This window comes from Peromyscus maniculatus, chromosome 6, assembly GCF_049852395.1.
Source record: "Peromyscus maniculatus bairdii isolate BWxNUB_F1_BW_parent chromosome 6, HU_Pman_BW_mat_3.1, whole genome shotgun sequence".
Taxonomy (NCBI): domain Eukaryota; kingdom Metazoa; phylum Chordata; class Mammalia; order Rodentia; family Cricetidae; genus Peromyscus; species Peromyscus maniculatus.
In genome coordinates, this window is record NC_134857.1 from 118,468,529 (window position 1) to 118,495,672 (window position 27,144).

A 27,144-nucleotide genomic window follows, 5' to 3' on the forward strand; every position below is an offset into this window, starting at 1 on the left:
CCCTTTTGATTTCTAACATGATATCCACAGGAATTCCACACAAACAAGGGTTCTTCAAGGCCCTCAACCTTCTTTGAAGGAGTAAAGGGGCCCAGAGTCTGAGATGTTTGAGAGGCAGTATGGATTAGCTATTGCTTAGCAGACCCCTATCCACCAGCTATTACAGATGTGGGCTCTTCACAATTGAATGCAGCTGCTGAGACCTTTGTTACATTTCCAACACTTTGCATGTAGCTCTAGATAGATTATGATAGTGGAATAACTGAGTCAAATTATTAGAAGTAGATACGTACTTTTATGTATACCTACTGATTTATGATAACAATAATTTATCATAAAACAATTTTATGATACCTACTGATGTCTTAAAGCTGTGTAAAACAGAGCTACATAATGTGTAAAGTTTTAAAGTAAAAAGTATTTTAAATTTTTTTATGTGTGTGTGTGTGTGTGTGTGTGTGTGTGTGTGTGTGTGTGTATGATGGCACACATGTGGAGGTCAGGAAACAACTTATGGGGAGTTGGTTCTTTCCTTTTACCAAGTGGGTTCTCTTTACCCACTGATCCATCTTGATAGCTCCAAAATTAATTTAAATTTTTTTATTTTCAGTGTGTGTGTGTGTGTGTGTGTGTGTGTGAATACAATGCCTGTGGAGGCCCTCAGAGGCCCGTGGATCTTCTGGAACTGTAGTTACAGGTAGCTGTGGGTACTGGGAACTGAACTAAGGTTCTTTGGAAGAGCAATACATGCTTTTAACCACTGAACCATTTCTACATCCCCTGTCCACGCCCCCGCCCCGCCAACAATTTTTAAGGCTCTGTACTTAAAAGGGGACAACTGTGGGTGTATCTCAGTGGTTGGATATGGGTGTAGGATGTGCAAGGCTCTTGAATTCAATTTGAAGCATTGCAAAAAAAATTTAAGGAAAAAAATCATTTTAATGTGTTCTACATACACCATATTAGCATTGTTGCCAACTGGTAAAATAGTAGGTTGCCCATTACACCAGAAGCCAAAACTCTGCTGTGTGATGGGCACAGTGGTCCCTGAGAATCCCCCTCAACCCATACAGAATCTACTGATGTTCAAATTTTTAATAAAGCGGTATAATGTTGGTGTGTAACCTAGATACACCTTTTCATAAGTAATCTCTCAATTTCTTAAATTTCTTATCATACACAATACAGTGTAAATATTGTGCACATGGCTAGGTTGTATTCTTTGAGGAATAATAAAAGGATGGGTCTGCTTGTTTACTACAGATGTAATTTTGTGTAGGCAGCACTTCCGGTGTCTGCTCGGCTGGCTCAGCAGAGATGGAGCCTCTTGCACACACACACATTTATATTCTCTCTTCTCTCAGTCTCAAACACAGACATGTGCACGCGCGCGCGCGCGCGCGCACACACACACACACACACACACACACACACTTCTCCCAGTTACTTGGTTAGAGTGTGAGAAAATAAGAAAATAACCAAAACACTAGTCAAGGCGACATGCCTGTAATCCCAACCCTGGGGAGGTAGAGGCGGGAAGTTCAGGAGTTCAAGGTCATCTTTGGCTATAGAGCAACTTCAAGGGCAGCTTGGGATACATGAAACCTTCACTCCACCATATAAGAAATGGCTCTTAAGAGTATATAATATCTTTTTAAAAAGGAATATCTGGGACTCTGATTTCAAATCCCAATTCAATTTCTGCTGTTTCCTTGAGGAATTGCTAATGCCAACTCTCAACGTACATCTTTTGAATCCCATGCATGTCAGACATTCTACTCTTTTCCAGGATATGAGAAGGAGGTCAGGAAGGCACTCAATTAAGAGTGGGTCAGACATGTTCCTCCTCCTGCTTTGCTGCAGAGGGAACCTTCAACGTATTGATTTCACTAGTGCCTATCACGGCCAGGCCACTTTCCTTCTCCTAGCCTCAGCGCCTGCCCTCATAAGGCATGGCAGTAGTAATACCTTTTGGTAAGGCCTCTGCAGAGATGAAGAGTTCAAATGTTCTTACTCTCTAAATCCAGTTCATGCCTCAGCCTGTCCTGAGGCGCTTTCTCAGGAAAGTTGATGAACTCTATTGTCCCCCACCCTCCATGGGCTCCTGTGGCTTCCTTTTTTTTTTTTTTTTTTTTAAAGACCCCATGTCTTTGAACTGACATGAATGACATCTTTTCTGTTAGAATGAAGGCTCTGCAGGCCTGGCCTGTGTTGCTAACCTCAATGTCAGTATTCCAGTGCCGTGGACTGGAAGTGTCCCCCCAACACACACTCCACCAAGTTCATGTATGGAAGCTGGAACCTCTGTTGAGGTGGCATTTTGATGACCATTGATGGGTAATTAGGTTTGAGTTTTGAGTGTTGATGGCCTGAATGTCCTTATAAAAAAAGAGAGGAGACAAGAGCCTCCTCCCCTCCTCCAAGAGTCTATCTAGGAACAGAGGCCTCAAAAAGAATCCACCTTTCCTGGCACCCTGAATTGGACTTCCCAGCCTCCAGAGCCATGAGAAATCTGTGTGTTGTTCAGATTACCATGTCTATGTCTGAGCTGACTGAATGGCAAGGCAGATGTCAGGGTAATTTGGTTTTGTGTAGAGAGCCTGTGTTCTCCTAAAGCATGGGCTTTTATTCTGCAACAGAACGGTCTCCACTTGTCTCTAAGTGGGTTTTTAGAATGATAATACAATTTCAGTAACTGTCAGTTGACCCTAGAATAGCCCAAGCCTGTTCCTGAGAACAGAAACTATCTAAGCCTCCTGGGCATTGGAACATCTCTGGCCCCCTCCATGTCACAAATCCTATTTAAACATCCAACTGAAGAGGTAACTATGAGTGGGAATTCCATATTAGAAGGAATAGTTTGCTAATAAATTGGGAGTTTCTCCAGGATTAATGGATTTCTCAACCAATTGCTCTTTGGAGCTGCAGTGTTGCAGGGAGTGGAATTCAGGTTAGACCAACAGAACACTGTTATGTTGATGGGCAGAACAGAGACTCACATGAGTCCCATGCTCTTGGATCAAGTAGTAAGGATGGATATGCATAAGACTAGTGGCTTCCAAGACAGGAGACCTGGCTTTTCAAGACAGGGACAGCGAAGCCTCACATGGGGATGCTGTGGACCACACACCGACACATGGTAAACTCAAGAGGAAGGCTAGGCACTGATTAGGGGTACTACCATGTCCTTTGCCTGCCTTAAGAGTTCCAGGCTCCACAGGAATCCTGAGAGGTTCTGATGTCTGAGCAGACTTGGCTTTGCATCCACAGTGATGGGGTCCATGAAGGTGGGTAGTGGTCCTATCTGGGGCCATTCCTAGGAAGACCGGCATGAGGCATCCCAATTATTTTGCTGGAGGATGGTTTCTGAGGGTCAGCAAGATTTCTGATAGATCCTGTGGGACAGTGTCTACCTTAGACCAACACCTGGAGCTGCTGGTTAGGAAGTCCATTCATACAAAGATGTGACAGCGATAATGGGTCCCTGAGTCAGAACCAAAAAGGATAGAAGTTGAACAATGGTCACCTGGCTATTGGCCATCCCACTTTAGGTGGGCAGTTTGTTTGTTTGTGGTTTTGTTTTGTGCTTTTGAGACAAGGAGTCTCACTATATACTGCTATATATGGCCTTAAACTCATGATTCTTCTGCCTCAGCTTCCCATGGGCTGGGGTTACAGACAGGAACTACCATACACAGTTTCCTATGTGAATTTTGAGGACTGCGTGAATGCTCTTGGTTTTTAACAGGCCAGAGCTGTCTTAGGGTTTCTATGGCTGTGAAGAGACACCATGACCATGACAACTCTTATAAAGGAAAGCATTTCACTGGGCTAGCTTACAGTTTGGAGGTTTAGTCCATTATCATCATGGTTGGTGGCATGCAGGCAGACATGGTGCTGGAGAAGGAGCTGAGAGTTCTACATCTTGATCCGCAGGAAACAGGAAGTAAACTGTGTCACTGGGTGGGGCTTGAGCATACATGAGACCTTGGAGCCCGCCTCCACAGTGACACACTTCCTTCAACAAGACCACACCTCCTAATAATGCCACTCCCTATGTGGGCCATTTTCTTTGAGACTACCACAAATGCTTTCCCACTTACCACAGAAAATGGATAGCCTCATTTTAAATCCTTAAATAATCCAGCTTCACAGGCTCCAGTATTAGGAATTTGATTCCCTTATGTGCTTCATAAAGTTTGACTTAAAAAAAAAGTCTGCGGTTGGCATTTTGAGTGAACTCCAAGGCAGCGCAGAGACTGAGTGAGAAGGCACCCAAGAGCTTGCTGTGTTTATAGAGCTTGCCTAGCCAAGGCTGCAACACGGCCCTGCCCCCTGGACTGCCCCCTGCAGACCCTGCACTGTTCCTGCCGTTGGTCATCATGTCTCTCTCAGGGTTGACTCTACCATCATGTTCTGCCCTGGAGTTCCACACCAGTCTCCTCCTCTTCCGTGTGTTCCCAACAGTCCCCATCTGGGCGAAGCATTAAGGACTGAGAAGCAGCCGGAAGCCGACCCCACTGCTGGCTCACAGGTCAGCAGCCTCACTCTCAGATGGTTCCTGGGCTAGAACGGCCTGGCTCCCCGGGAACTGTGTTTGGTGTTTTTGTAATCCTTTCCGACTGAGGGAAGGTGGGTGTGACAGACACAGAGTTGAACATGATGAGCCTGGGAAGACCAACCTAGGAGAGAGTCTGCAAACATTCTTGGCCCAGTTTTGCCCACGAGAGACTTTATCTTATTCGCCTGTACATTATAAAACAAAATAACAACAACAAAAATCTGCTCTTGGTCCCGGGGAGAGGCTGTATCTCTTACACAAGGCTGCTTGCTATCTGAATGGCCTTGAAAAGCACTTCAAACAAAAGCTTTTCTGTCTTTTCACAGAAGTACAGAAACACAATGCACCCAAGAAGAATTGTCTCCCAGGGTGAGGCACATCCCTCCCTCCTGCCTCCCCATTAGCAATAATTCTGGCTCTGGAACAAAACACAAAAGAAACATACCAATCCTCTACTCGAAAAGCGGGGGTTTGCCCCTCCCAGTATATAGCAAAGCATTAAGGCATCTAAGGTTCCATCTGTGGTCCAAGCCCAGTCTTTTGCTTCCATTTCCCCCTCCCTAGTGTGGATGCTAAGAGCCCAGAGTCCTTTCCTGTCACCACAACACTGTCACTGTCTCTGCCTCTGTTAACAGACTTGAAGGCTCCAGTCTTCTCCTGCAGTCGACAGCCAGTGAATCTCGGATGTTAGGTCGGGAAGGTGGCCCTTGGTGGGTGAAGTCTGGGAGTTCTGGGTTCTATAGCTGTGACTACAGGCAGAACAAGATGACCCAGAGTGACCTTGATGCGCTAATGACGGCCGTGTGGCACCCTTCCTCCGAGGGCAGGGTGCTACCTGTTTCACGAGTACTCCTAACATCTGGGTTCTGTGTGACTTCCTTTCCCTGGGTCTTACCGTCTACCCCATCGTCTTCATGCTACTTAATGGTGGCGAGAAGAGAGGGCTGTTGTACTTGTGGGGCTCCGGTCAGCATTTTAAAATGACAAGAAAGGAAAGACGAGGACAAAGAGGGCTGTCTCTAGCAGGATTTTGCCCTATTTCCCTTTCTGGACATCTATATTTCTGGGAATCATAGCTTGGGTTTGGCAAACTGGGAAGACAGGAGTTTTCCAAGCTTGTCATATTGTCTCCTGAACAAAGCTGGAGCTCTGTGAACAGGGAGGACCGAGATGGATACTGAGTAAATAACGTGCAGTATCACTACCAAGGCACTCGGCCCGCTCCCCGGTGCCAAGTGTCTTCTCACACAGAGCAGTGGGGTGAGGAGCTTGGGCACCTTTCCTGACCTGGGTTGGTCAACCCCAGGAAACTGGCTTTTGACAACTGCCCTGTGTGATTGCCGCCTTCCAGCCTGTGTGCCCTTTGGTAGCTCGAGGCTTGAAGTATGACTCATCCTTCATTTTCTGAGTCTGTTAGGCCTTTCTTCCTCAGGCGCACATCCTCCTATGTGCCTGACGCCACCGGACAGTTTATCAGCCGAGTGTCCTTGTCACCAGGGCCTTGGCTGGATGTGGAGCAAAACTTCTCGTTTGGTTAGCCACTTAACACAAGGAGGCTTCTTTTCCTAGGATTGTCCATACAGGGGAATTGGAGATGCTTGGGTCATCCTGGGGGTTTGGCAATGCAGTGCTGTGGGATGGAGTCTCCCAAGGCAAGCCTCAAGGAGTGGAGAGCAGTGAGTTTGGCTTTGCGAGATACTGGCTAAATCACAGTATTTGGCAGGCAGGGATAAGGGCTGTAAGATAACTAGTTTTTTTGTTTGTTTGTTTGTTTGTTTTTGCTTTTTTTTTTTTTTGAGACAGGGTTTCTCTCTATAGCTTTGGAGCCTGTCCTGGAACTCTGTAGACCAGACTGCCCTCAAACTCACAGAGATCCGCCTAGCTCTGCCTCCCAAGTGCTGGGATTGAAGGCATGCCCCACCACCGCCCGGCCAGCCAACTAGTTTTTTTGTCAACTTGACACAAACTAGAGTCATTTGGGAAGATAGAAATTCAGCTAAGGAAGTTACTCTGTCAGCTGGCCTGTAGACATGTCTGTGGGGTATCTTCTTGAGTGATGACTATGTAGGAGGACCCAGCTCACTGTGGCCCTGGGTTGTATAAGAAAGCAGGCTGAGGAAGCATGAAGAGCAAGCCAGGAAACAACTTTCCTCCATGGTCTCTGCTTCAGTTCCTGCTTCCAGATTCTTGTTTGAGTTCCTGCCTTGATTTCCCCCAGTGGTGGACTGTGACATAGACATGCAAGACGAAATAATCCCTCTCTCCTCCTCGTGTCTCGCAGTCATGATGTCTATCACAGCACAGAGAAACCAGGCTAGAACAGGCTGCCTTCTCAACCTAATCAAGAAGGGACGTTGTAAATTCCTGCCGTCACCACGGGATGCTGCCAGGGTTGTTGGGGACAGTGGTGCCACTCCGCTCCCTCCTGTTGGCAAGATGGCTGGGCCACTAGCTTGGGATGGCTTGCTGCTCTGCGTTTGTGTTCCTGTCATTTCTCATTCAGCCTGCAACTGTCACCAGCCTTCAGATTAAAGGAACAAAACCCGTGAGACTCTGCACAAGCCGTGGAAATGTCCCTGTCCAGCCTCCTGTGCGGGTGGCAGGTCATGTGGCACTGCTCTTTTGTCCCTAAAACCTACTTCCTTCCTTCTGCTGGAAACAGCCCACATGGGAGGTCTCCACAGGTCACCCTCCCATGAGCCTCCAGGGCTGAGTTAGGTGACATGAACTGAGCAAGGCCTCTCACAGGTGGGATGGGCATGCCCTGCCCACAACAATCCCAGAGCAGCAGGCTGCTCCTGAAGTGCAGGCTCCTGGTGGCTAGAACTCCCCCCCGCCCCCCCCCCCCCCCCCCCCCGCCCCATCTCCTTTTCTTGGTTGAACCCAGGGCCTTACACATCCTAAAGGTATGTTTTACCACTGAAGTGCATGTGCAGTCTACAGACCTCCCGAGTTTGTGTATGTGGCATACATGTGTGTGTTTGTGTACATATGTGCGGCCGGGCATGTGCATATGGGGGCCGGATACCAACATGAGTTGTCTTTCTTAGTAGTTACTGCCCCAGAACACAAAGTTCATCAGTTCTGCCAGGCTGGCTGGCCGATGAGCTTCAGGGAGCCTCCTGTCTGTCTCTCCAGCGCTGGGACTACAGACATGCGCCATACTGCGTGGCTTTTATGTACGTGCCAGAGATCTGAACTCAGATCCATGTGCAAGCATGCTCCCAACTGAGCAATTCCTCTTACCCTGTAGATTAAAAGAAGTCAGAGAACTAGATCTATATGAAGTCATTCAAAACTTCAATAGACATATCCATTTTTGTTTCCCTTTAAAACTGCTACGTGGACCAAACAGGCATGTATGAAGGCCTCCGTGCCATATCTGGCTTATAGGGAAGGACTGTCTTGGTTGGATCATGGAGGGGAGAGCGCTAAATGATGCTTCTTGTAAATGAAGGGACATGCCATCTCTGTCCCCTTTTCACGTGAGCTGTGCCTGCAGAGTGCTGACTGGGCAGAGCAGATGGGAGTGGTGGGTCACAGGCATAGTGGATCACAGGCATGGTGGGTCACAGGCATGGTGGGTCACAGGCATGGTGGGTCACAGGCATGGTGGGCCACAGGCATGGTGGGCCACAGGCATGGTGGGCCACAGGCATGGTGGGTCACAGGCATGGTGTTACTGTGGGATATTAATGTATGTCCTGTGGGAGCCCTTCTTGGGTTCCTTGTGGCGTTACTCAGCAGGTTTGCATAGAGGATGATTAGGACCATGGGCCTGAGTGCAGGTGTCTGAGATGGTCTGCACTTGGCTGTACTGGGGGATGGTCTGTATGTCAAGTTGCTCTGATTGGTCAATAAATAAAACCTGATTGGTTGTGGCTAGGCAGGAGGTATAGGCGGGACTAACAGAGGAGAAATAAAAGAACAGGAAGGCAGAAGGAGGCGCTGCCAGCCACTGCCAGGACAAGCAGCATGTGAAGATGCTGGTAAGCCACGAGCCTCGTGGCAAGGTATAGATTTGTAGAAATGCGTTACTTTAAGATATAAGAACAGTTAACAAGAAGCCTGCCACGGCCATACAGTTTGTAAGCAATATAAGTCTCTGTGTTTACTTGGTTGGGTCTGAGCGGCTGTGGGACTGGCGGGTGACAGAGATTTGTCCTGACTGTGGGCAAGGCAGGAAAACTCTAGCTACATGGTAGGTCACAGGCATGAGCATCAGATGACAGTGTTGAGAGGCAGTCACGTGCCGGGAGCTGAACACTGGCTCTGTGTGCGGTGACAGCCGAACTCTGCTCTTCAGCCTTTAGGCCCTCACACTGATATGCTGGATGGCGGTAATGGGGAGGGAGGTGGTCAGAGCCAGATAACTAGAGGGAGGTGCTGGCCGTCTGGGCTTAAGGGAGTAGGGTATCTGGGAGTTGAGTCCAGGAGGGCTGAGAACAACAGGGCTGTTGAGATTAGCGACTGAAAGTACAGAGTCCTGACATGGCAGATTTTTTTATTTTTTTATTTTTTACTTTTTCTTTTTGGTTTTTTGAAACAGGGTCTCACTATATAGCTATGGCTGTCCCAGAACTCACTATGTAGACCAGGCTGGCCTCAAACTTACAGAGCTCTGTGTGTCCCTGCCTCCCAAGTGGTGGGATTAAAGGCGTGCACCACACCTGGCCAGGTCAGATGGTTTTGAAATGAAGAAGTAGTAGCATCTGAAAATACAACCTAATACTTGGGTTTTTTTTTTTTTTTTTTTTGGTTTTTCGAGACAGGGTTTCTCTGTGTAGCTTTGCGCCTTTCCTGGAACTCACTTGGTAGCCCAGGCTGGCCTCGAACTCATAGAGATCCGCCTGCCTCTGCCTCCCAAGTGCTGGGATTAAAGGCGTGCGCCACCACCGCCCGGCCTTGGGTGTTGTTTTTTAAAACTCAATATATCTTAAACATCCAAATGTAAGGAAGAGGTTAGGTAACTATGATACATCCAAGTAATTGAAGACTCTGTGGTTATATGTCACATGAATTAAAATTATAGGCAATATTCCGGTAGTCAGAATAATGGCCATTTGTTTGTTTAATAAGAACATATAGCAGTGCAACGCACATGTAGATGAGATGAATAATAATAAGAGCAAGATGAGAAAGCAGAGAGCATGGATGAGTGAACAGAATGCCAGTCTTTTTACAGTTCCTTCCGCTTTACACTCTCAGAATGGGTTTTCCCTAAGTTGATGTACAAATTCCCACTTGGATGTGAGCTTCATGTTCAGCTTTTGGGGTTCATAATGTAGATACCATGTGAGTACAGTCAGCATTCCTGTGTTGGTTCATGTTTTTAATGACCGTGCATGTATTGCTAAAACAACAACAAAAACCCACTTGTTATCTGAGCAGAGCAGCCATCACTGAAGGGTTAACATGGCATGTGGGGGAAACAGTGCTTAATGGTTTTCCAGATTAAGAGTGTCTAAAAAACAGACACTAATTACGGCAAGAGACCCTTGGAAGCTCTGGAGTATACTCAAGGGTCTCGTCCTTAGATTCTTGTGGTTCATCATGATCTCAGTAGTAGTGGCCAAGTACTCATAATCCAATAGGGAAGTGGAGGGGTAATGTTGGATTAATAATGGCTGCTGGTGCTGTATGAGTCATTGTTTGTGTCTGCAGGTCTGGGAGTCTGAGGTCCACATCGTTAAAAAAAAAAACAAAAAAAAAAAACAAAAAAAAACAACGTGGGAATAGGAAGGAGGGAGAAGAGGGAAGAGTGTGCCATGAGGAGTCGACTAGACCAGGCATGTGTGAAATGCTGCAAGGAAACCTGCTACTTTTTAAAAAGATAAAAATTCTTACTATACAAGTGGAGAAGAAAAGGTTTAGCCACACATGGCATAATATTTTAATGATATGGGGGCTGGAGAGATGGCTCCAGAGCACTGGCTGATCGTCTAGAGGACCCCGGTTCAATTCCCAGCACCCACATGGCAGCTCACAACCGTCTGTAACTCCAGTGCCAGGGGATCCGGCACCCGCACACTGACAGATGTGCACATAAGATTTTAAAAAATTAAAATAAACTATAAAAATATTTTAAAGAAATAAGGTACAGGGCACTTATACAAAAAAGGCATGGCAGAACACTGTGGTAGAGCTCTGCTTTGGACTTCAGTCCCAGATGTAAGAGAGCACACTGACTGTCTTTCAGATGAGGGCGTGATACACAAAGACGCCTGGCTAAGTTTTCCTGGTAAAGCAACCCGAGGTGAGTTTTCATCAGATGCCTTTCTTCACACGGTGCCTTGTCTTGTTCTCTGGAGGCTCAGGAGACGTCACTGCGCTTCTCAGTGATCTGACGGGGGAACAGGAACGGAAGGGGTGAGAGGGCAAGCAGAGAAGTTAGTGGTTATTAGAAGCGGCCACTCTGCTCTCCCTTCCCCTCCTTTATGCTGGACATTGGGATGACGCAGCAGGGGTGAGAAGAGTGTGCTCCGTATGAGGGGTGTCTCTGCGAGTATGAGCCCGTGTACGTGACGCAGTGTGTAGAGATCAGAGGACAGCCTTGCCTGTCCCTCCTTACCTTCCACCTTGAGACGGGGTGCCTGTTCCCTGCTGCACACGCCAGCTCGCTGAGCCGCCCTGTCCTTCCCCACGCCCACCCGTTCTCTCTGTAGAAACACTAAGGTTACAGATGGGGGTTGCCGGGCCTAGCTTCACCTGGGCTCTGGTGATTTGAACTTGGGTCCTCATGTTTTCAGGGCAAGCCCTTTACTCACGGAGCTATCTCCTCAGTCCAGGATGTGATTACTTAAGGATGCCTAGTTTTGTTTGTTTTCTTTATTCACTTTTCATAGTGTTGAAGATCCAAGCCAGAGCTTTATGGTTGCCGGACAAGGGTTTTACCATGGAGCCATACTCCAGCCCCTTTCTCTTGCTTACCTTTCTTGCACAAAAATGAAATCATTGGAGAGGGAAGGGCTGTGTGTTCTGGAGACCGAGGGAGGAGAGGAAGGTGGAGTGATGGAATCGTCTTATGGTTGGACGTGGTCGAAATGAAGGGCAATCACAATCGCCTGTAACGTTTGGAGTGTCTTGAACAGCCTGACCAACAACTCAAAGGCGGGCTTCTCATGCCTGGGGTAGGGGTTTTGTTAGGTCTTCGATTCTCCAAAAAAGCACTGCCAGTCCAGATGAGAGAATTTCATATCAACCATATATGTAGGTAGGTAGTATGATTGCTTATGACTTTTTCAGGCATTCTCAATGTTACATTTTACTCTCCTCTCCATCTTCCTCATAACTAGAGGCCCCCATTTGTCCATTTCCTCAATCAGATCATGTGTACCTGCTATTTCTCTTACTTCCTCCATCCTGAACCCTTAACAATGGCATCTTTTACCTTTCCTGACTTTGGTAGTTACTCCATAACATGTACTCACATCTGAAGATTTGGAGCTAGGAGCCTCCAATAATTGAGAACATGTGACATTTGTCTTTCTGGGTCTGGGTTACCTCCCTCAGTATGATCTTTTCTAGTTCCATCCTGCGAAGTTCATGATTTGATTTTAATTTACAGGTGAGCGGTACTTCATAGTGTATCTGCATCACACTTTTATTATCCAATTATCAGTTGAAGGCCATTTACGTTGTATTGTTTGTGTTTCCTAGCTATTCTGAGTAGAGCACATGGCTGATCAAGTGTCTGGAGTAGGGTGTGCAGCCCTTTGCCTATGCCAAGGAGTGGTACAGTCGTCTCCTGTGGTAGATGCAGTTGTAGCCTTTGGAGACGTCTCCACATTGACTTCCATAGTGGCTGTGCCAGTTTGTAACCCACCAACAGAGAAAGAGGGTTCACTTTCCCCTGAATCCTTTCCAGCATTTGTTATCAGCGGTTGGCTTGAGCTTTGCCATTCTGACAGGGATAAAATGGAATCTCAAAGTTGTTTTGATTTACGTTCCCTAATTGCTAGGAATGAGGAACATTCTTTGAGATATTTCTTAGTCTTTTTTTTTTTTTTTTTTTTCTTTTGAGAACTTCCTGTTTGGGTCTCAGGCCCATTTTCCCAATGAGTCCGTTTTTTTTTGTTTTCACTCTGGTTTTGAGTTCTTTATGTATTTTGGGTATTAGTCCTGTCGAGTGTACAGCCAGCACAGGCCCTCTCCCATTCTGTGGGCTTCCTCTTCGTGTTGTTGTTTCTTTAGGGGTGCAGAAGCTCTTCAGTTTCGTGAAGTCCCACTTGTCCATTGTTGGCCTTGATTCTTGGGTAAATGAAGTCCTATCCAGAAGGTCCTTTCCTACCCTATGTAATGTAAGGGGACTGTTGTCCATGTTTTCTTCTAGCTGTTTCAGGTTTCATGTTTAGGTCTTTGGTCCATTTTGATGCAAGGTGATAGTTTTTGTGCAAGATGATAGATACAGGTCTATTTTAATTCTTCTATACATGGCCATCCAGTTTCTCTAGCACCATTTGTTGAAGATGCTTTCTTTTCTTCAGCTTATATTTTTGTCAAATATTAAGTGAGACTGAAGTATAAGATGGGTATTTTGATCGTAATTACATCAAATATGTAAATAGCTTTGAGTAAAATGGCCATCTTCACAACCTATGAGCATGAGATGGCTTTCCATTGTCTAGTATCTTTTTTATCTCTTTCTTCAGAGGTTTAAATTTTTCATTGTAGAGGTCCCTCCCTTTCTTGGTTAGATTTATTCCTAGATGTTTTATCTTCTCTGAGAATATTGTGAATGGAAGTGTGTTTATGATCTTCTCTGTATGTTTGTTGTTGGTGTATAAAAATATACTGATTTGTACAAGTTGATTCTGTATCCTGTAATATTGCTAAATTTTAAAAAACTGTTTCTAGAAGTTTTCTGATAGAATTTTTGGATCACTAATGTATAGTGTCATACCATCTGCAAAATGGGATAGTTTGGCTTCTTCTTTTCCTGTTGGGATCCTTTTAATTACCTTCTCTAGCTTTGCTACTCCAGCTAGTGCTTTGAGCACAGCACTGAAAAGGAGAGGGGACTTTTTTATGACTGACTTCAGTGGAATTGCTTCAAATTGTTCCTCCATTTAGGATGATGTTGGCTGTGGGCTTCTCATATATAATTTTTCTTATGTTGAGGTGTTCCCTCTAGTCCTATATGCTATATGACTTTTATCATGAAAGCATGATGGATTTTGCAAAAGGCTCTTTCTTTTCTTTCTTCCTTTTTAAAGATTTATTTATTTATTATGTATACAGTGTTCTGTTTGCATGTATCCCTGCCCACCAGAAGAGGGCACCAGATCTCAATGCAGATGGTTTTGAGGCACCATGTGGTTGCTGGAAACTGAACTCAGGATCTCTGGAAGAACAGCCAGTGCTCTTAACCTCTGAGCCATCTCTCCAGCTCCTAAAGGCTTTTTATCTATTAAGATGATCATGTGATTTTTGTCTTTAAGTCCATCTAAGTGTTTTTTTAAATATATATTTTATTTTATAATTAACTTAATTTCACATATCAGCCACAGATTCCCCCGTCCTCCCTCCTCTCCCCCCTGCCCCATGCCCATCTCCTCCAAGGCAAGGTCTCCCCTGAGGAGTCAGTCCAGCCTGGTAGACTCAGCTGAGGCAGGTCCAGTCCTCTCCTCCCTACACCAAGGCTGAACAAAGTATCCCATAGGCCCCAGGCTCCAAAAAACCAGCCCATGCACCAAGAACAGGTCCCATCTCCACTGCCTGGGGGCCGCCTAAACAGTTCAAGCTAATCAACTGTCTCACTTATCCAGAGGGCCCGGTCCAGTTCCATGGGGGCTCCTCCGTCATTGGTTCACAGTTCATGCATTTCCGCTAGTTTGGCTATTAGTCCCTGTGCTTTTTCCAATCATGGTCTCAATATCTCTCACTCATACAATGCTTCCTCTCTCTCGATTGGACTCCCGGAGCTCCACCTGGGGCTTGGCCGTGAATATCTGCATCTGCTTACATCAGATACTGGATGAGAGTTCTATCATGACAGCCAGGGTGTTTGGCCATCCAATCACCAGAGCAGGTCAGCTCAGGTACTCTCTTGATCATTGCCAGTAGTCTACAGTGGAGGTATCTTTGTGGATTTCTGGGGACCTCTCTAGCACTCAGTTTCTTCCTATTCCCCTGGGGTCTTCATTCATCATGTTATCTCCCTCCCTATTCTCCTACTCTGCTCCAAAGACCTCATCATAGATCTAGTTACTCTGGACCTGACAGAAGAGAAAGTAGGAAGTAGTCTGGAATGCACTGGCACCGGAGATCACTTCCTAAATATAACACCAGCAGCACAGACACTGAGAGTCAATTATCAGTAAACCCTGTTCTTGGATGTGAAAATATAGACAACACACACAAAGAAACCAAGTAATACCACTGCAGTTTCATATACTATTTATTTATTAAGTTATTAATATGGACAGAATTCTGCAACATTAGTCCACGTATCCAGCCCAGGAGAAAGACATTGAAGAGCTCATTCCTACAAGAAGTGTAGCACAAGCGCTCACAACAGTTCCCTTATTGGGACATCAGAGGGAATTGTCAGTCAAGTTTTTACTTACATTAAGTAAATCTTCCTTGAATTTAAAAGTGTGAAAACCAAAGTCCGATTTAGATACTGCAGAGATACGTGTATCTCCTGTCGGGGGGGAAGGAGCTGTCCCCTCTCCAGCAGCCCCTCTCACTGCCCTCCAGTCCTGGGAAGGAGCCCCCACCCTCCCTTGTGTATCAGCAGGGGTCAAACGGGTGCAGGAAGGCAGGTCACAGGGAGTCCTGATTAGTTTATAAAGACTGTGTGTCAAAGCTCTAAAGACTCACTTGGTGGTGGTTAGTGGCAGTGACGAGCACACTACATTTTGCCAAGAAGGTTCCTTACACCGAGTCCCGGCTTGCAGCCTGTGAAATTACCATGGTTCTCAGCGGGAAAATGCAAGCGAGGAACTCTTAACAGTGACTGCTATGAGGCCATCTGCAGAATGTACCGGACTGGCTACTATGGCTTTTAAAACTGGCCTTCCTTCCTTTAGCGTAGACAAGCTTACATCTTCATGTTTCCTCTTCTATCCACCTAGAATTAGCACAATAGTTAAAAGGAGTATGAAAGATGAAACTCCTTGCTTTCAGCCTGAAAGATGAAAAACGGGGAGAAAAAGTCCTCCACTGAACAAGCTGTACTCAGTTTCCCTTAGCTGAAGCAAATGGCAAGTAAGGTTCAGAGACAGGTGTGGGATGACGCTAGTTCACTGATGGGAGTCCTAGATGTAACTACACACAAATCAGAATGTAAAATACAGGCAAGACCCAAAGTGGTCCAGTACCCTAGCTAGGGTTTCTTTATCCCCTGTCCCGATCACACTGAAAACCACCTCTCAGCATTGGGCCTCGGTACCACTGTCCGTTAAAGTCGGAGGGAGATGCCTAAGGAAGTTTTGCCACGTTGTTTGGCAAATTGCCTACACAGTTCAGAAAAAGGAGAAACCGTAGGGAAAGAGAGTATTGAATCTATTCAACTCCAGGCACAAGGGCCTGACATTAGTAGAAGACTAATGAATGAGCAGCCATACAGTTTTTGATCACTGTGCTTCCCAAGCACCAAAACCTATGGTGGTACTTTTACTGTTCAGTCTCATCTTTAAATAAGCTAGACAGATCCTGCTGCATTCTGTTTCTAATTTACCAGTACATTATTATGTAGCTTACTGCATGTGAGGAGCAAGTCAGCATGTAGTACCAAGTTTACATCATCATAGGGCTACAACATGCACATTCTACTTAATGTAGCTCAAGCATCAGGGATACAGGATAACAGTTATGGGTGGAGACTTGTTTGGACGGTCGTGTTCACATTTACTATGGGTTGAGAAATCTTATTAGGCAGGTACCTATAGAGTTCTTCAGTTGGTACTGGAACATTACACGCATGCACAAGTGATGTAGAGGATGGAGCGGAAGCAGCAGCTGGATGGAGAACAGTGGGGTAGTCAGCTGGGGTGATGCCTGTGCCAGGAGGGGCCGTCCTCAGCTTTCCACGGTAAGTCTCTGCTCCGTGAGAGAGGCCTGCTGGGCGACACTTTTGTTCTCGTGACTTCGAAGTTTGGATACAACGTCTAGAAAGGCCAAGTCCTGCACTTCCTTGTATAGAGACTCTGGAAGAGAGAAGAGAAGGCTCTGGTCCCGCTACATTGTTCTAACCGCACTAGGTAACCTTCTCTAAACATCCACCTGATGATTTGACTAGACAGAGCTATAACGCCAGGAATAAATCAGGTAAGAGTCCAACAGTACCTAGCAAGGTCTTTTTTAGGAGTGCATTGTCATTTATAAAGATTTACATTAGGTTCTGCAGTCTAAGTTGTTCAGGGTAATAAGCTGTAATTAATATAGCTCACTGGATAATCTCAACATCTAGTAATCTACAACTTAATCCCACCAGCAATTCAAACAAAAAGCTAAATAGTTTATTTAAAACCTGTTAAATTTTGTGATAAGTGAAGTTTTTACTTCATATACTTTGAATAAAATTTGCAAAACGCACCTCCTTGTTAGATTCTTTTCCAGATTTCTTTTCTGACCTTTTTGGCTCATTTAGCCTTAACTGTAAGAAAGTGTAGATTCCCAGGATAATTGGGGACCTGCTATTGGGAAGAATAGGGTCTAAATATGTTCAATATAATCAGTATTCTGCAACTTAAATTTTTATTTATTTTTAGTTTTCATTTAAACCACAAGCTTATACCACAGGGCATGAATTGTGTTTGAAGGACAGTGTGTGGGAGCTGATTCTCCTCCTTCAGCCATGTGGATCCCAAGAACTATGCTCAGGCTTCGGTGGCAGGCAAGTACCTTTAACTGAGGGGGCATCTCCTTGATTCCTGGTGTATTAATTTTGGTATGTTCAAACACCACAACTAATCTTTTTGTAGAAACAGGAGAAATTCATCCTAAAGTCACATAGATTTTTTTTTTTCTTTTTCTTGTTTTGAGACAGGTCTCTCTACATAGCCCTGGATGTCCTGGAACTTACTATGCAGACCAGGCTGGCCTCAACTCACAGAAATCCACCTGTCTGGGATTAAAGGCATGGGCCACTATACTTGGAAAGTCACATAGAGTCTTAAATAGGGAGCTGGAGAGATGGCTCAGAGGTTAAGAGCAGCAATGGCTGGCTGTTCTTCCAGAGGTCCTGAATTCAATTCCCAGCAACCACATGATGGTTTATAACCATCTGTAATGAGATCTGGTGCCCTCTTCTGGCCTGCAGGGATCTATGCAGGCAGAACGCTGTATGCATAATAAATAAATAAATCCTCACATTTGATTTGATAAGGGGCCCAAGATTGGCTAGGAAAGGGCAAGGCTTTTCAACAAATGGTGGTGACAAAACTGGATTGTCATATATAAAAGAATGAAGTTGATGCCTATCCTACACACAAACTCACAATGGAGCAATAATCTCAAACTTAAGATTTTATTCTCGGATACATTAGCACAAAGAGAAATGAACTAATGGTATTTCATCAAAATAAAAAGCTTTTATACATCAAAGAACATTATCAACAGAACTAAAAGAAGGGGAATATTTATTTATTTATTCTGCATACAGTGTTCTGCCTGCATGTGTGCCTGCAGGCTAGAAGAGGGCACCAGATCTCATTATGGATGGTTTTGAGCCCACTATGTGGTTGCTGGGAATTGAACTCAGGACCTCTGGAAGAGCAGCCAATGCTCTTAACTACTGAGCCATCTCTCCAGCCCCCGGAACGGGGAATATTTATAAATCACACATCTGATAAAGGATTAATGTCAGAACACATGGAAGAAACCATACAAATCAACATGCCAAACAACTTTCAATGTACACAGGAAAAGATTCCCAGCATCACTGATGACTACAGAAGGCAGATCAAAACAATCACCTCACATTCACTGAGTGGCGATTACAGAAAAGCAGGGTTAGGTGGAGTGCTGAGAACTGGAACCCATATGCATTACTGGCAGAAATGGTACACAGTGGAACCCTTTGGAAAACAGCACTGCAGCTGCTCCTCAGAAACAGGAGCAGATTTAACATAAGATCCCAGTTTCCATCTCTTTGTATAGACCCAAAGAACCGAAAGCGGGGCCTGAAGAGTGACTTTTATACCGGTGTTAAGTGGCTTTATTACAAAAAGGCAAGGTAGAAATAAGACAAATGCCCATCAAGGAGGGAATGCTGGGGGATGTCTTTCTGTATGCTGTGAATATGTATGGGTCCCACTGCATAATAAATAAAGCTGCACTGGCCAATGGCAGGGCAGGACAATGTTAGGGAACACATTCAAACTGAAGACACGATGAAAGGAGACTCCAGCTGCCACGGAAGGAGCAATAAGAGGACAGCAGACTGGTAATGCCACGGCCACGTGGTGACATACAGATTAATAGAAATGGGTTAAGTTATGAGCTAGCTGCCAAGAAGCCTGACCCATAGGCCATACAGTTTGTATAATATAAGCCTCTGTGTGTTTACTTGGGACCGAGCAGCTGAGGGACCAGGTGAGGCACAGGAAAACTCCCAACTACAGAAGGAATAAATGTCATATACACACACAACAGAACGTCGCTTAGAACAGCATTTAGAACAAATCTGTTGTTATTATTCATGATATGCCTAGAATTAATAATAATGAACAACTGGGAGTTACTGCTTAGTGGATATAGGATCAGTTTTGGAGGATGGCAAACAGCCTGGAGACAGATGGTGGTGGTCAGGAAGCAAAGTGACGACACTTCCTGCCACTGAACACTGAAAAATGGCTAGTATGGTAAAGCTATGCTTACACATTCTATTACAATTAAACTGTCTCAACAGAAAGCTATGAATGTGCTTCAAACAACTGGACAAAACACCCCAGGAAGAAAGCAGAAGGCAAAAGCAGCCAATGGATTTCAGCACTAAGGTAACTTTCAGAAAAAAAACCAAAATAAAACTTAATACATTTAATACTTGAATAAAAGGATCTGTGGAAATAAGTGCTAAACTTTAAGATGAGACAACATAAATTACTGTTTGAACAATAGATAAAGTGCCAGGAGCCTATAGGAATATGACTGAAGATCTCACATCTGCCCCATCAGAGACCTTGAACAAGAAGAGAAACAGGACAGAGCTTTAAAGAGAGTCTCAGGAAATAATGGTTAAAGACTCTTCCAATTTAGTAAGAGACATGAACTCATATAGATTCTAAAAGCTGAACAAACTTCAAACAGGATAAACCCAAATCTGTGCTTCAAGACACATTTTACAATTAAGAAAAATGAAAGCTAGAAACACTGTATAGAGTAAACAAATAGAACACAGTGGATTTCTCATTAGAAACTGTCATGTATAAATGGAATGAACAAAGAATCAGTTGCCTATAGACAATTTATGAATGAAGGGGTTAATAAAACATTCTTAAATGAGGGAAAAGTGAATTTGTTGCTAGGCGATAACTTAGAATGGCTGGTGGTATTTATGGTGGTAGTTATCTCAAAAAACACCGGCAGAGCAGACTGTAAATAAAGACTGTCTACCAGATACTTCAAACTTATCAACACTAGACTCATACTAAGAAAAGAAAAAAAAAATGAAAATGCTACTTAAAAATAAGCAGGAGTAGCTATGTTAAAACCACATAAATGAGACTTCAGAGCAAGAACGTTAGTAGAGACTGAGAGGGACATCACATGTGACAGAAGAGTTACTCTACCAAGAAACTGCAAGAGCCCTAACATTGTATGTGCCTACCAACACTGTTTACAACATTCTAAGAAAAAACTGACAGAGCCGGAGGACAAACATACAAATGTATTATTATGGGGAGGAGGGCTCCAGTACTCTTCTCTCAATAACTGACAACACTCAGGAAGTCAGCAAGCATACAGGAAACAGTACCACATCACCCCACAGAATCAATCGATATTTCTAAATTGTTCCATTCAGTAACAGCAGAATGAACATATATCCAAGTATCCATGGTACATATACTGATACACATCAATGATTTCTTGAATAAAGTCTTTAGTTAATATGACAACATGTGAATCCAGAACTTGTTCTTTACATAAAAACATATTTGGGTATTAATAAACACAAGATGACGCCGGGTGGTGATGGCACATGCCTTTAATCCCAGCACTCAGGAGGTAGAGCCAGGCGGATCTCTGTGAGTCCTGAGATCCAGGACAGGCACCAAAACTACACACAGAAACCTTGTCTTGAAAAAAACAAAAACAAAAAACCCACAAGTTGATTTTTTGCTGTATTTACTGTATGACACTATTTTAGAAGAATGCTTTGGGGATGGTTTTAGTTTAGAAGTAGTCTAGGGAGCTGGAGAGATGGCTCAGCTGTCAGGAGCACACATGCAGAGAGAAGAATGAGTTTGGTTTTGAGCACCCACATATGGCAACTCACTACTGCCTATAATTACAGCTTCAGGAGATCTGACACCCTATTCTGTCCTCAGAGGGCAAGTTCTTGTATCGTCTAAAAATTAATGTCTACTGCTTTTTAAACACAGTCAACCATTTCCTATGACTATCATTTACTATCTGATGGAAGCCACAGACTGATATCAAATGACAGAAGGAATACATACCAGATCCCATGAGGGCACAGATCAGGACCATGGAGTTATATTTGATTTCTGGGGCACTTCTCTCATCTGCTAGCAGTCGGTGTAGAATCTGTACAAGCTTAGCACTTTCAAGATCTTTCTCAGCAGGACCTACAATATGAAACAGAGTGTCAGCCACTGGATAGTAGTGGTAGTAGTGCCATCAGGTTAAACATTGTTTCCCCTTCTACATACTATTTACAAAGAACTTCCCAAAAAGGAGCAGTGAGAATTTCTATGAAAAGAATTTCTATGAAAGGCTACAGTATGGGGAAGAAGAGAGCTGCTTAAACAAAACATACAAAAAACAAACAAAAACCCCAAAAACCTTTACCTATTTTTCTATATTAAAAAACATTCGTTGTTACTTAATATTCTGTGCTTTAACCTTACTCTCATAAGAAAAACCACCAAAAAGGACAAGACAAAGCAGAAAAACAAGAAAATACATGCAGACATGTACAAAAAGAAACATGACAAAAGCTCCCAAGAAGCCTAGGATACATTCAAGAAATGAAACCTAAGAATCCATGGGGCAGGAGGAGCAGAGTCAAGCAATTTATTCAATTAAACAACTCAACCAGTGAAGAACCTCTGCATGACTTATCATAGGCAAGATGCCAAGCATATAAAGAAACAATATTAAAAGCTGTAAGGGGAAAAATACAAAAATATCATCTTTCATTAGCATCCTTAAAAACCAGGAAAGCATAGAACAACACAGGTCAAGCCCTGAAAGTAAACGACTAACACCAAAATTACTACATCCAATGAAACTATTTCTTATTCTCACGGAGAAATAAGGACAGTTCAAGACAAACTCAGATTACGGCAATTCATGCCAAGCAGGCCAGCACTGTAGAAGATTCTTAAAGAAGTGTGTATAGAGAAAGAAGACAGCATCATCCACGAACACACAGGAAAGCAAACATTTCATGAGACGAACACAGAGATGAACAGAGAGCCAAGGTGGGGGATCGATCACACCCAACACAGCAAATTGTTAATACTAACAGAAGGAAGATAACACTATCACAGGAAACAGCAGACCCTTCTAAATGATACCTCTAAATGCAAATAACCGAATTTGCCAATTAACAGATGCAGACTGAGTGGATTGAAAAAAGTGATCTATCTGTTGTCTCCAAGGAACACGGGTAAGATGCACAAACACTGAGAATCAAAGGCGTATACTTCCAAGCAAACAGCTGTAAAGAAGCTGGTACAACTGACAGGTTAGTATTAGTCCTTTGGAAGGTAAGATAGCCAGGGAAAGGGTGCCCTGGGGTGGAGAGTTTCTCTTGGCATGTCCTAAAATAGTGGAGATGGTGCCTACTTCCTCTTTCTTTTTCCCTGAAGCTAGAATGTGCAGGCTTGTTTGCCCCAGGCATGTGCAGTTGGAGACAGGCTACATACCAACCAGCCCTTCTGTCTTTGAGTAAACCACCTGGGAGGCTCCTACACAGGAAAAACTTACCTTCTCTGACAGAGATACTCAACCAACTAGACTCTTGCCTCCCCTGGAGAAATGTGTGTTCCAGTTCTCTCTTCCTCGAAGGAGGAGTCTGCTTCCTCTCCTGCTTCCACTTGAAATCAAATCTGCTCTGCAAATTTTCTTTCCTGCCTTTTAATCCTTTGGCAGAAAAAACAAATCTGTCTCTACACTCTAGTTCAGTAGACTCCAGCTCTGACCGGTCAGGAGGAAATGTGGACTACAGTTCATCAAGACAGGTACAATCCGGGAACCAAATTTTGGGGCTTTGAATTTAAGCATGCACACAAAGGCACAAAAGACCACACAGGTCCTCACACTGTCATAGCAGCGGATTCCAATATTCCATGCTCTTGACAGATTTGCCAAACAAACCAGCAAAGCAGCTTCAAAGCTAGATTATATCACAGACCAACTGGATATTCCATCCAACCAATAAGGAATATGCACACATTTTCGTTAGTGGCATATGGAATCTTCTAAATCTGATCATGTTATAGGCCACAAAACAAGCCTTAACAGATACCCCAAAAGCAACAACACCAAAAAACAAAGCCTGAAATAATTCCTTCTATCTTAGCAGACCATAGTAAGCAAAATGAGAACTCAATAGCAAGAGAAACATCAGAAACTATACAAATACTTGTATGCTAAAAAATTATACTATTAAACGAACAATAGTCATTGAAGAAACAAGGAAGACATGAAATTCCTAAAATCTCATGAAAACAGTACTATATCTTATCACAACATCTAGAATACAGTAAAGATGTATTAAAATGAAAAGGTTATAAATACACACACACACACACACACACACACACACACACACACACACACACACACACACACAGGATATCGGGATCTCACAGTTCTAGGAAACCAAAGAAGTGACCAAACCTAACACAGCAAGATATAACCAAAAAAAGAGCACATAATCAAAGAGCTGGCTCCCTAAATAAAATAAACAACACCCCCAAATGTTCAATAAATCCTTAGCCAAACTAGAAGAGAAGACTCAAATGAGTAGGATTATTGATGAAAAGGGAGTTGTTATAACACATGCCAACGAAATCCCCAAGATCACTGGAGGCGCTTGCCTTAGCTAGTGCAGTAAGAGAAAGATAGAAAAAGTGCGACAAATAGAAAGGAAGAAGCCAAATTATCCCTATGTGCAAAGATCATGATTCTATATTTAAAAGACCCTATGGGTGGGGTGTGCTGTAAAGCAGTTTTGGGTCTTATCCAAAAGTTATATGGCTCTGATACACCATCCCTGGCTGACAGTTATCAGGGTCTGGTTCTATTCGTGTCTTGGCTTCTCATGGAGAATTCTGCCCACATGGATGCTGTATACTAGACAGCTACCAATCACACACAGAAACTAACAGTTTTATTTAATTTTGCTTAGTGGGAGGTTTTGAACACACACACACAAAAGACAGAGATGAGAGTTTAGATAAAGAAGTACTATAAAGTGATGGAAAAACATTTTTAGGGGTTATTAAAAGGGAGAATCAGTAGAAACAGCAGACACAGAAAGTCTGGGTCAAAATATGAGCACCCCTCTCTCCTCTTCTGTCCTTCCCTCCCTCCATCTCTTACTTTGAGACAAGGTCTCACATAAGCTGTAGGGTGAAAAGGACCAAGGAAAAACATCCTGCCCCTGATTACTTGGAAGACCTAGGCCAAAGAAAAACATCTTGACCCTGAATTGACCCCAGGACCCAGGTTTGAAATCCCACCAATCCCTGAGCTTGCCCCAGAATCAGGCTACAAAAACACACCAATCCCAAGCCACCCCGGAAAGCCTCCCCTCCCCCTCCCCCCCAAGAAACCCTATATAAACTCTGTATCCTGTTCAGTTTGCTACCTCCCACCCTAGTAGAAGCAGCCAGCCTCCTGGATTTTTCCTTTCCAATTTGTTGGAAAAGCGGAGCCCAGCTTTACCAACTTTCACCAGAGCCTGATTGGAGCAGAGCTGTAACGCCCGCTGGGGAACTATCCCTTGGAGGAGCTGAGTCCTTACACTCCACAGGACCTGAGGAGAGCTGTAACAACCTTGCTGGGGAAACCCTCCTGTGCGGGAGCAGAGCTGTGACACTTGCCCTGGGAAAAACTTTCCTTGGAGCAGAGCTGTAAGCTGCTGTGTTTACAGTGACTGTGTTAGTCCTTGGCTCCCAACTGCCAGATACCTTTCCATCTGAGTTGCAAGGCTTTCATTATATACACAGTGGGGCCTTAAACTCACTATGTAGCAAAGACGATGTTGAAGTTCTGATCTCCCTATCTAATACCTTGGGAATGTTGGGATTTACAGATATGTACCACCAGGCACATGGGGACTGAAACTCAGGACCTTGTGCACGCTAGGCCAAGTACTCTGCCAACTGAGCTATAACCCCAGTTCCAGATTCTTCTTCCTGTGATATTCCAGGTTTCATTTCAATGACATAAAGCCTACTGAAAATGTTTTATGTATCTTCCAAGAGTCTGTGGCTGTTATGTAGAACTGAATAGTATTGTAAAATAAAATAAATAAAAAAATAATAATACTTAAAAGTTAAGTCCTAAAGTATTGATCTAAAAATGTTACACAAAGCATAGCCATAGGTAACACCTGTGACAGCAACTTACATATGATTTTCCATACACTTGGATTTGAGTAGACACTAGCAAAATACTTCCACAGCCAAGGTTCTGTTTCATTTCCATTCCACTCCTGGGCTTCCTTTCACCCAAGATAAAAATAGTAAAAAATAAGTTTGTCAGCGAGGTACTTACCCAACTCCAAAGCTGCTATTAGTGCCAAAGCAACAAGAGCTTCATTCTGCATTATTACATGTTCACTGGTTGCCATGGTAACTAGATGCTTGATGCCACCACTCTGTACAATGGTTTTAATTACATCCTACAATAAATAAATATCACAGAATTATAAACTTTAATTCTACACATAAAGAGATGACATAACAATCAGTCAGCTCCTTGTTGAGTAGTTATCTGACAGTGTCCTGTATGAATCATTACATTTTAACCATACATTTGTTTTTTTCTTCACAGAAAAAGAAAAGCTTTTAGCTTTAAATAAACTCATCAAAAAGTGACAACTTAAATTGCCTAAGTGAAAAAGACCATTGCATTTCCTATCAAAGAACAGAGAGGCCTAGAAGCTACTGAAACTAAAGAAGTAAAAGTGTCATTTCCCCAAATGTATGTGTATCAGGATCAATAGGGAAAAAAATGAAATTTGGAATTAAAAAAGCTTTGCAATAGTGCCAGGCGGCTATTCTCTAGATACTCTGGATATATATATATATATAATCTTTTACCCCTTCATTTAATTTGACAAATTTGAGAATATTAAATGTCAAAAGACTGAGAGCAGGAGAAACAGCCTTCCCCAGAAGAGCCCACCAACTGCCTATCAAACACCAAACAGTCCTGAAAACACACACACACACACACACACACACACACACACACACACACACACACACACAGAGTTAGTGAGAAATGAGGCCATGAATTTGAGGGACGGAGGGAAGGAGGGAGGAAAAAAGGGAGGGTATGGTACATATGGGTCTGAAGAGAAGCAAGGGAATGGAAAGACTAATTGCAAAAACAAAAACAAACAAACCAAAAAACAAACCAAACCAAAAAACCCCACAAAACAGAACAATAGCACATGAACACACACACACACACACACACACACACACACACACACACACACACACAACTTTAGTCACAATTATTCTCGGTCCCCTTTCTCACTCCGACTTTAAGGCAGGGGTGGCAGAGGACTCTGGAGTGGGGAAGTCCTAGTACTAACACTGACTTGACAAAGCAAACTACTGAGTCTGTCTTTGACAAGTGACTTCATCTGTGACATGATTTACCTTTCATGTGTTTCTGTAATAACTATAAAGCTATATAAAAAGGACATATAAGAATGTGGCAAAAAGTCACATGCAGTAAGTAGTCACAGTTCTTCTTAGCAACTCTTTTGTCTTCATTCTGCTACAAATTTTGTTTTCTTACAACTCGTAAGCTAACTAATTTTGTGGAAAATCACAATTTCAGAATAATTTACTTTCTGTTAGCTTCAATGATGTACAAATCTAATTATGACTACTTTTCTAATTTTCTGAATTATTTAAAACATGGCTTCCTTTATGTTTCTATCTTACATAAAATTTTAAGTCAATTGTTTATAGAAAATACGGCTTTGAGCCCTGGGATAACATTCCAGATCAGTGTCACCTAAGAACTGCATTTTCATGGGCAGCTGTGCTGTCAGCTCAGGTCTTTTCCCTCTGGTCGCTTTTAAAATTATATTTACTGTGTTTGTGCATGTGAGTGCCAAGTGTGCTTACAGAGGAGTCAGAGAACAACTCTTGGGAATTCTTTCCTGCCACCTTGTGGGATCCTGAGATGAAACT

At 43.6% G+C, this 27,144-nt stretch overlaps 1 protein-coding gene and 1 non-coding gene across 7 annotated transcripts in view; one reads left to right on the forward strand and one right to left on the reverse strand.

The window, feature by feature from the left end:
* The first annotated feature begins 10,174 nt into the window (after window positions 1–10,174).
* LOC121830618 (small nucleolar RNA SNORD113/SNORD114 family) lies at window positions 10,175–10,246 on the forward strand. Its single transcript, XR_006073831.1, has one exon. It is a non-coding gene; the product is annotated as a small nucleolar RNA SNORD113/SNORD114 family (small nucleolar RNA).
* A 4,699-nt stretch (window positions 10,247–14,945) lies between these two features.
* The window catches only part of Rap1gds1 (Rap1 GTPase-GDP dissociation stimulator 1), a 138,394-nt gene continuing 126,195 nt past the window's right edge, over window positions 14,946–27,144 (reverse strand). For 5 of the 6 annotated variants that reach the window (XM_076575059.1, XM_076575056.1, XM_076575060.1 and 2 more), the window contains 3 exons: window positions 25,484–25,610; window positions 21,190–21,318; window positions 14,946–16,713 (listed from right to left, as the gene is read on the reverse strand). In XM_076575059.1, coding sequence (XP_076431174.1) covers window positions 16,586–16,713; window positions 21,190–21,318; window positions 25,484–25,610 — 384 coding nt within the window. In that variant the 3' untranslated portion in view covers window positions 14,946–16,585. The remainder of the gene's footprint in view (window positions 16,714–21,189; window positions 21,319–25,483; window positions 25,611–27,144) is intronic. The other variant, XR_013052392.1, reaches the window with a different exon arrangement.